This window comes from Clinocottus analis, unplaced genomic scaffold (assembly GCF_023055335.1).
Source record: "Clinocottus analis isolate CAN_PGR_092001 unplaced genomic scaffold, fCliAna1.0.p SCAF_12, whole genome shotgun sequence".
NCBI classification, from domain to species: Eukaryota; Metazoa; Chordata; class Actinopteri; order Perciformes; family Cottidae; genus Clinocottus; species Clinocottus analis.
This window is the reverse complement of record NW_027175843.1, coordinates 18160181-18170339: the sequence shown is the minus strand read 5'-3', so window position 1 is coordinate 18170339 and position 10159 is coordinate 18160181. Positions and strand designations below refer to the sequence as shown.

General features: G+C 47.4%; 1 protein-coding gene across 1 annotated transcript in view; it reads left to right on the top strand.

The window, feature by feature from the left end:
* mao (monoamine oxidase) overlaps nucleotides 1-8664 on the top strand; it is a 28516-nt gene extending 19852 nt beyond the window's left edge. The window contains exons 6-15 of the mRNA XM_068572911.1: nucleotides 479-620; nucleotides 2025-2174; nucleotides 3184-3343; nucleotides 3430-3526; nucleotides 4168-4221; nucleotides 4300-4357; nucleotides 4447-4544; nucleotides 5069-5180; nucleotides 5394-5456; nucleotides 5553-8664. Coding sequence (XP_068429012.1) covers nucleotides 479-620; nucleotides 2025-2174; nucleotides 3184-3343; nucleotides 3430-3526; nucleotides 4168-4221; nucleotides 4300-4357; nucleotides 4447-4544; nucleotides 5069-5180; nucleotides 5394-5456; nucleotides 5553-5708 — 1090 coding nt within the window. The 3' untranslated portion in view covers nucleotides 5709-8664. The remainder of the gene's footprint in view (nucleotides 1-478; nucleotides 621-2024; nucleotides 2175-3183; nucleotides 3344-3429; nucleotides 3527-4167; nucleotides 4222-4299; nucleotides 4358-4446; nucleotides 4545-5068; nucleotides 5181-5393; nucleotides 5457-5552) is intronic.
* The last annotated feature ends 1495 nt before the right edge of the window (nucleotides 8665-10159 follow it).

Below are 10159 nucleotides of genomic sequence, written 5' to 3'. Positions count from 1 at the left end.
TCGATGGGTGTCCCCGCTGTAGCAAGCTAGCGCTGCTGCTAGCTCCCCGCTGCTGCTGCTAGCTGCCGTGTCCCCGTGTCGAGCCGAGAGCTAGCTGCGGCGCGGGCGGAGAGCTAGCTGCGGCGCGGGCGGAGAGCTAGCTGCGGTGCGGCGGAGAGCAAGCTGCGGTGCGGCGGAGAGCAAGCTGCGGCGCGGGCGGAGAGCTAGCTGCGGCGCGAGCTGGCTACAGCGGGGAGCTAGCGAGGACATGTACCGACAGTAGTAGCGGCTTGTAACCCGACTTTTACGATATATGAAATGATTTAAGAGGATTGTTTAGACCATATTATCATATGTGCAACAAATGCATTCATGACACGAGTCTAAAAAAAACATTGTAAATAAAGACACGCTCCACGTTCAAAGATTTCCAGGTTTATGAATCAGAAGCTTGTGCAGGATTGTCGCTTGATCCTCTCTCTCTCTCGCTCATTTCAAGAACCGCTCTCCAGTTCGCCAAGCTGTTTGTCAACGTGAACGTGACCTCTGAACCCCACGAGGTGTCGGCTCTGTGGTTCCTCTGGTACGTGAAGCAGTGCGGAGGAACCATGAGGATCTTCTCCACCACCAACGGAGGACAGGTAGGTCTTTTGAGTGCGTCGGAGGCGAACGCGAGATGCAGAAAAACGGAATCGCGAAATGACGATTCTGGATTTATGACCCGCTGAGCTTTCACGCTTTCCAGGAAATCCATCTGCAGGCAAACTTTTGAAGAAGTCTCAGCCCCCAGAAATGCTTTCGCTCGCGCAAACCAGGAAGTGTGAGGTGTGAGAGATCCCATGAGTCAGCACTTAGTTTACCTCAGTTCTCTGCTGATCGACCTCGCATAGTCATGAGCCCAAAACAAAAGCTGTTTTCTCGGAGCACTTTCTGCGAGTACAGAGTGTCCCTGTTGCCTCGGGCTGTGAGGAAGGGGGATTGTGTGGAGGTAAACAGGGAGCAGCTCTGTTGTCATTTCCTGAATGCTAGCACACCAACGTAACGCTTACTGGTGTTTAAAGCAGAGAGGCACGTGGAAGAGAAATCCCTCTGATAATGCTCAAATCATGTTTAACGTCCCTCTCGGTCGATCCGATGCAACGGGACCTTTTGACTGAATGGATCTCGGGCCTCGCTTGTCTGAAAGGTAGCAGAGGATGATCAAAAGACTAATGAGCCCCCTTTTATCTGTTGACGAAAAACATGCAAAATAAGAGCAGAAAGCAGCACCCATAGGGGAGCGACCTTTGCAAGCCTCGGTGTACCCCCTTTCTTTAAAAGTGAGACAATGTTTTAGGAGATTTTTGTATTTGTTTCGTCTCGTTCGTCGTCGTCTGGGTGCGATTTACGTAGAGAGCTTTCAAAGCAATTTTCTTCTAAAGCTGAAAAGAAAAACGCTCCCTTTTTTTCTTCTTCTTCTTCTTCTTTTTCAATCAAACGAGACAAACTCGCTGTTGTTTCGCTGCCAGGACCCATTTGTGTCGAGCTCAGAGCGTTCAATGGCGGCTGGCAGGCGAATTCATCCAAATCACACAGCGGCGCGCGCCACAATGCGTTTCTAATCGGGGAGAGCAGAGAGGTGTTGACACAAAGCATATGGGGAAAGGTCACTGTCTACTTCATTTGGTTTATCAGAGCTTTGGCAGCGCTTTACTCTCCGCCCCCGCAGTCCTCTCCATCATTCAGCTGTTGCTTGGCATCGGCTTTGAAAAACACATTTTCCCGTTCGGGTTCAACCGTTTAAATCCGCAGCGTTGGAGCGAGAGTGGACGGAGGTTAACGGGCATGAAACAGAAGGATAAATCATCAGATCTTACCGGCTTGACTCTTGAATGCAGTTTGTATTGCGTGCTCTGTGAAGGATCAGACTGGATAGAAGCAATTTCACCCAATAAATAATATGAAACTTGCAAATGGAGCGTATAAGAAAAGAAACCAGAGCTCTCCCGTCTGGCTTGCTTCCGCACTGCGTCAGTTCACCCGGCTCTCTCCGTCCACCTCTGCAGGAGAGGAAGTTCGTGGGCGGCTCCAGTCAGATCAGCGAGAGCATGGCCCGGGAGCTGGGAGACCGAGTGAAGCTGCAGTCTCCGGTCTACCGGATCGACCAGAGCGGAGACGGGGTGGTGGTGGAGACGCTGGACAAGCAGACCTACAGGGTAAGCAAAATAAACCTGGTGTAAACCCCCCGAAAAGAAAACATGCTGGATATGAAATTAAACATAAGTATCAGGGCTACAATAGTGTATAATCCCCGTGTACAACCTGTAAACACAACTTAAACAAGGGGTTAGGGTTTCGGGCGAGTGCTTAAAGGGCTAAAAGAAAAAACATATGGTACGGTTATGAAATACAGCACATTGTTAAAGTCACAGTGAATAGGATTTTCTCGGAAAAAACAATTTTCTCTGTGGATAGACTCACAGAAAAGCCGAAGGCGAGCGTCGTAACCTCCTCTGAGTCGGGGAGGATTAAAACAGTGACCTCTTACAAAATAAATCTAGTTTGGGCCCCTCGCCACGTTTCACATGTCCGAGTTATCAGTAACACCAAAAAAAATGCATTTTTTTTTCTCCCCTCCTCCAAACAGGGATTTCATAATGAAGCAAAAATGAGAACAAAATACCAAAACAGATTTGTAAAGGAAAACCTCTCCTTCTAATAATGTCACGGCCTTTCAGATCTAAGTGGTGACCCTTAAGAGGGGCCTGACCTTTATGTTGGGAACCACCGGACAAAGCTTCTCAACAGTTTAAACTAAAACACAACTTATGCATCAGGATCAACTATCTATGAATACTATAATATACATGGGATAAAAAGAGTCATTCTTCTGCAGAACGAGTACTTCTCTTTACTGTTGTGCATGTTTGCAATGTGATGGTACTTATTTGCTATCATTGTAAACTCCTTGGTGTAGTAACACATGCATTTTTTGCACATTGCGACATAATTTAGTCCGGAGAGACGAGAAGGAGTTTAACATCTTCACTCTCCCGCCATCAGTCTGGATCACATCCTGCCGTCTGCAACGTTGTTCTCTGCTGCCACCTGCTGGTGGCCTGCCAACCTGCACGCATGTGATTCAGCCCGCACTGTCTGCATCACCTCTCCCTCTCTCTCTCTCCGGTGTGTGTGTGTGTGTGTGTGTGTGTGTGTGTGTCTCAGGCCAAGTACGCGGTCCTGGCCACGCCCCCCGGCCTCAACCTGAAGATGCACTTCAACCCCGAGCTGCCGCCGCTGAGGAACCAGCTGATCCACCGCGTGCCCATGGGCTCCGTCATCAAGTGCATGGTCTACTACAAAGAGAACTTCTGGAGGAAAAAGGGTACGCAGAGAGAGGGGGGGGGGGGGGAATAGAGGGAGCATGTGGTGGTGTATTTACTCTTTCGTCCTCCGCCCGTGCGCCACCAGGTTTCTGCGGCTCCATGGTGATAGAAGAGGAAGAAGCTCCCATCGGCCTGACCCTGGACGACACCAAGACTGACGGGACCGTACCCGCCATCATGGGGTGATCATATTTAATGAGATGATGTTATCGCTGTGCTCCAAGTTCGTGGACGTGACGGCTATTAACCTTTTTGGAAACCGAGCCCATTTATGTTCCCAGCAGGCCCCATTCAGACAATCTTTTGGCATAAAATATGTAATTTTTCTCATTTTTTGAACCAAACAATGCAGTTTTTTGACTGAAACTCCTTCCTAACAGGCCAAGACTTTGTGTTGTGATTTTTGTCGCAGATTCTGATTTTTTTAGGTCCTAATCTTTCCATAAATGTGTCTCATTGACCGCTCCAGGAGGCTTTTTTGGTGAATCTGGCTCACATCATGCTGGATGTTCATAGTTACGATCAAAATATCTTTTGAATTTATTTATTTTTTTGGCAGACACACATTTTTTACATACTTTGCTGTACAAATACACACAATAAAAACAAGTATTGAAATTATTTTGGGGTTTCCTACGAGCTCTGGAGCCAAAATTGGTTCTACAGTTTTCAACGGGTTAAATATCTAGAGTTATGCCAGATTAACAGACCGAAAGAGTGTGAACACTGTGCCCACATCAGGCCACGACGACTGCGTATTCACTACTTCGGCGGCGCATTTTATTTTTAGTGGATTATAACTCTCGTCTGTCGCTCCTTCCAGATTCATCCTTGCCCGCAAGTGCAGAAAGCTATCGGTGCTGACCAAAGAGGAGAGGTAGGAGACAACGCAGCAGCTGTTCACGCCGAGCTGCAGGCGCGAGCTTTCATCCAAACTGTGTTTGGTCTTTTTTAGGTTGAAGAAGATCTGTGAGATCTACGCCAGAGTGCTGGGCTCAGAGGAGGCGCTGCATGTGAGTTAACGGGCCCCCTGCTGCTGCTGCAGTGGAACTGCATCTCATAGTTTAACCATTTCCCCCCCGTCTCCGCTTGTGTCCGTCAGCCGGTGCACTACGAGGAGAAGAACTGGTGCGAAGAGGAGTACTCCGGCGGCTGCTACACGGCCTACTTCCCCCCAGGGATCCTGACCCAGTACGGCCGGTGAGTCGCACAGATGGGAGGACGGACGCTCACGGGAGGGGGAGGGGGGCGAGGCGTGTGCGTCACGGACGCTCGCGGTGCTGCGTCGTCTTCGCTCTCCGGCAAACACTTTCATCCCTTGGGTTTAGGATAAAGTGAAGGATTTGTTATTCAGTCACATTACAGTGTTTCGTCGCTCAAAGGCAACTGTTGAGGAGCGATTAAGACCATGAAAAAAAAGATTAAAAACCCGTAGCATTGAAACTCAGTCGCCGTTTAAAGCTCCTTTTTTTTTCCAGTTTTATCAACTGATCCATCGTCACATTTGTGCTAATAGAATGAACTGCAGCTTTTAAATAAAAGATGAATTCACACAAAACAGTTCAGCGCTGTAATAAAATGTGTTTTCAGCTGGTTTCATGCAGTACTTCTCTCTGTGGAGACTCATTTTAATAAAAGGCCACTTTTTTTTAAAACGATGGAAACAACAAAATCGCCTGAAACCATATTTTCCCTCATGCTCTCTGTCTTCTCGCCGGCTGCAGGGTGCTGAGGGAGCCGGTCGGCAAGTTGTACTTCGCGGGCACGGAGACGGCCACCGAGTGGAGCGGCTACATGGAGGGCGCCGTGCAGGCCGGGGAGAGAGCGGCCAGAGAGGTCAGAGGTCGCCGCGAAAACACCCCGATTTATTTAGGGCGTATCGCAGTAGAGTTGACCAAGTATATTTGCGGTTTTCCAGCTTTCAGTTTCACTTTAAATCGCTTTTAATCCTCGCGAGGAAACGTGCTGCGCTCCGTCGCTCCGTTGCGAGTCTGTGTTTCCGGCATCTTGACGTTTTCTGACTGAACAAACCGACGTGCTCTGTTGCAGGTCCTGTGCGCCATGAATATAATCCACCAGAGTCAGATCTGGCAGAAGGAGCCCGAGTCTCTGGTGAGAGGAAATCTTTCTAAATGACAGCTTCTGGGCCCAAAACTATGCTCCAAAAGTCAACCAAATGCAACTTAAACTCCTCCCCCCCTCCAACAGGAAGTCCCAGCGCTCCCCTTCGACACCAGCTTCTGGGAGAGAAACATGCCTTCGGTCGGCGGCCTCCTCAAGCTCGTGAGCTTCTCCGGCTTCCTGTCCGTGGCGGCGGCGGCCGGCCTGCTGGCCTACAAGAAGGGCCTCGTGCCGCGGAGTTAAAACGCCGGCGTCTCGCCTCCTCTGCACGCCCCGAAGAGGGTGCACGACTCCACCGACGCTCCTGTACCTCTAGTGCACTACTTCATGGCCCTCACGTTCAGAGCAGTGAACTACGTGGCGTATAGGACGTTTGTTTTGTTTAAAAGAGACACTGGTCACACGTAACACTAATGCACCAACGCTCCGTCTGTTCACGAGAGAAAGAGAGGGTGAGACGGAGCGACGTTGCCGATTTTTTTTGAGGAGTTCAGAGATGCTCGTGTGAGAGGAGAGAAGACCTAACTTCAGTTTAATCTAGCAGTAATCTGAACCGATGACAGAAAAAGAACAGAATCAATTTAAAATGAAAAGCTATATATATAGAGAGATATATATATATATATGTGTGTGTATTCCATACATTGCCAATGACATTCACGTTCTTGATTACATGTGAGTTCAATGACTCGTCATGCTTTCTGTGTGTGTGTGAGCTTTGTTTGTATGCATGCGCTCATGCATTTGCGAGTGCGAGTTTGTCAGTTGTGTACAAAGTGTGTGTGCGTTGGTGTGTGTGTGTGTGTGTGTGTGTGTGGTCTGTCCAATTACCTCTGCTGGTTATCGGTGCTAATTCGTTCTGGCCGAGCAGCTTCACGAGAGCTCCAGCGACATCCGACTGGAATGGAGTTGCGGCCCGGCGCAGAGGAGGGTGAAGGGAAAGGTGACTTTCTGTAGTTTTCTCATTGTCAACTAATCCCATCAATACTTTTATCGTTCACTTCTATTGAGCGTTGTCTGTGTTGCTGAAGCCGGATTCCATCTTCTGCATCTGGGCCTCACAGCTTTTTAAACGCACACAAATGACCCACAATGGTTGACTTGTTCCTCCATCAAGACGAACATGTGCACTATTGTGTGTCAGTCCCCACACACAGGATGTGAACTGACCTTTGAAACTAAGTTCCCCTTGAAGATAAAGAAAGCACACGTCGATACATCTACTGCAAATACTCAATAATGCCCCAAATCTGTGTTTGTGTTAAATGCGTCTTTTGACCGATGTCAGAAACTCACCGTGGGAGGAGATGAACCCCAGAAAAATAACACACAGAGATTTCTCCCTTTTTTTAATTTGTCTGCACTTCCTCTCCTTTAAATCTCTTTTCCCGTTCTCCCCCTGTGCCGTGATGAGTCAAACCGCCTCGGGATGAATTCAAATCGAAACATTTTCATCATGCACGTCAAGCCAAGTCCATTTTATTTATGTATCCAGGAATCATGAATCCGCCTGAAGGCGTTACGATGTGAACGGCACACGAGGACCTTCACTAGTTTAAATTAATCCCTCGTACTACTCGCCAACTCCCTCCCGTTGGAGTGCCAGTCAACCGTTAACAATACTATAGGTTTCAAAGATTTCCATCTCCAGGAAGTATTTGGAGACAGAACAATGTATTTAAAGTTTACATGGGATTTGTTGGCAGTGAGAAAAAGAATAGAAATGCACTAAAAAGCGTTGTCCTTTTCATTAAATCATGGAAAAGTTCTACCAAGCTGCTCTGTTATCTTTTGGTAAATGTAATGGAGGCATTCGAATGTATTTTCTTCAAACTCCATATTCTTATCTCACTTTAAAAACGATATATTTTTACTTTTCCTCATTCAATATTACAGTAACGCAGTTGATGGTGTAGCTATCTAAACCCCACAATGCTAAGTTTGTTTTGTAATCGTATTATTGGTGGAAGCAGTTTTGGATCCCTGCTGTTCCTCTCCAGAAATAATAGTGTTACTAACATTATTGCACTTAACAGATGCTGTTTACCATACAGTACACTTATAACTCATCTAATGAGTGTAAAGCAAGATGTTTAGCTCATGTTTTCGGGTACATTTCAGAAAAAAATTAAGTCTCTTGGTTAAAAAACGGATGATCAATCCCAGAATTATGCAGACATTTTGTAGAAATCGAATTCTTGCATCACGATTATAGAAAAAAAACAAAAAACACGACATGCACTGAATGGTAATTGTCGGCCACGTTGCTTCAATCCACCGTGAGTTGCACTTAGATTTCAGCAATCCTTTGCCAGAGATGTCGAAGCGTCTGTTTCGTTTTTAACACAGTGGACATCTGGTTTTGGAGGAAGGCGAGATGAAGCTGCATCTAAAAGAGTTCTTCTGGAAGTGCATCTTGTTTTGAAGGGCGGCGTGCCCACTCGGAGGCTGTTCTCGTCCCAAAGACTGGTGTGTGTGTGTGTGTCTGTGTGTGAGAGTCTCGTTATCTGTCGTGCCTTAATGGAAGTCGTAGTGTTTTTTCGTCATTTCTCTCAAGTGCCTGTGTGACTCTGCACTAGAGATCGGAGGTCCGACCGACCGTGGTCATTGGGTGAATCCTTCGCTAACCGATGATGCACGAGGGGACGGGTGGAGGTGGAGGAGGGGCAAGCAAAACGACCCCCATGTCCCCTCTTCGTCCTTGTGATCCCCCTCCAAAAAAACCCATCATGTCTAAGCGCCGGCCTGTGTCACCTGAGCTCCGTCCTCAGTGTAAACTCGACTCAGGTAAAGCCGGGCGCGTTGAGTTGATCAAACTGCTTGTCTCCAGTGAAGCCAAGTCTTTGTGTGTGTGTGTCTGTTTTGTATCGTGATTGCAGTGCTTCAGTATGTGTCTATCTCCCTTCCTCCCTCCCTTCATTAAAGCACATGCACATGCGCTCACATTTGCAAACATTTTCTCCAAACTGTTTGTGAACAAACAGCCAGCACACTCCCTCCGTCTGCTGCACAGCGACACGAAGCATCCGATCCGTCTTCATTTCTTTTGTGGAGAGCCGGAGACCTCCGTCCCTCTCGGCCCGCTGTGCAGTTGAGCCTCTTCCTGTGACCCCCCCCCCTCCCTTCCCTCTCCTCCCTCTGTTATTTGATGTATTTGATTCCTCAAACAAAGCTGGTGATATTTAAAAGAGAAAAATAAAATGTGAAAATAAATCTACTTAATTGAAGAAGAAAAAAAGTCCTGCCTCTTGCTTCATTTGATTGATTGACTGAACCGAGTGTGACATTAACAAGCGATGTGACTCCTGAAAGAGGTTGCGTGAGATAAGGTCACCATAAATATCTGCTCTACGTTCTGTGACCATCCATCAGATAGTCGCCGATGTATTTCACGCTGGACAAAAAGGGCCGGACTCATCGATCAGGGCTTCCTCTGTCTGAGAATCTGAGTTCTTCGTGGCTGTATTACACTTTATAGCCTTTTATAAGCAGCGTTGTATAATTCACACACGCGGCCAACAAGCAGCTGGTAGACAATAAATCGCCAGAAGTGGGTCGCAGTGGAAAAGCTGCAGCCAAAGGTTATTAAGACAGATGGATAAGTGATTTACATTACACTTAATTTAGTGTAATTTTTTTTAAACATCCCCTCCAGCCTCACTGAGAGACTCTGTGTGTGTGTGTGTGTGTGTGTGTGTGTGTGTGTGTGTGTGTGTGTGTGTGTGTGTGTGTGTGTGTGTGTGTGTGTGTGTGTGTGTGTGTGTGTGTGTGTGTGTGTGTGTGTGTGTGTGTGTGTGTGTGTGAGCACATGTGCATTAACTGAAGCCCATAAAGATTTCTGGCAAAACCCCAAAAAGAGCTAATGTGCAGATGTGGAGTGCTGCGAAGCGTCATTTTTGTGTCTTTGGAGACCGGCAGGCCAGCAGAGAGAGGAAACGATTAAAAAAAAATATATATATATCCATCTGACCTTTTAACCCTGATCTTCTGGTGTGTGTTTGTGTGTGTGTGTGTGTGTTTGCATTGCTATCATTATGAGGACCATCAAGGGTTAATAACCTTTTAGAATGAGGACCAAAATGCAAAGTGAGGACATTTAGGCCAGTCCTCACTTTTCTTTCACTGATATGGCCGTGTGTGTGTGTGTGTGTGTGTGTGTGTGTGTGTGTGTGTGTGTGTGTGTGTGTGTGTGTGTGTGTGTGTGTGTGTGTGTGTGTGTGTGTGTGTGTGGCTGGCTGGCTGGCTGGCTGGCTGGCTGGCTGGCTGGCTTATAGCCAGGAACTGATGCTCTGCAATCCTCTCTCATCTCTTCTGTACTTAATTGAATCTCCCTCTTTGAGCTCCTCGCCGCGGGAGCATTCACAATAAATTCAAGAATTGTAAAATCAATACAGATCATCATCGTGCGCCAGTATCAGGACGTCGGCCGTGAGATATAACGCGCTGCTGCCGTCCGCCTCCGAAGTGGGCGACGTCTCCCGTGCAGCCACTAGAGGGCAGATGACAACCATCAAAGCAAACTCAATCCAGTCTGCTGTGCAAACAAGCAATAATGTCACCCATGCACACAACATTAGGTGTGTGTTTTTGTATTTATATATTTCTCCTGATTCCCTTATTGCTAATTACATGCGCACATACACACACATGATGGAGGATGTTGCAGGAAGGCTTTGCTGTCACATTAATCCTCA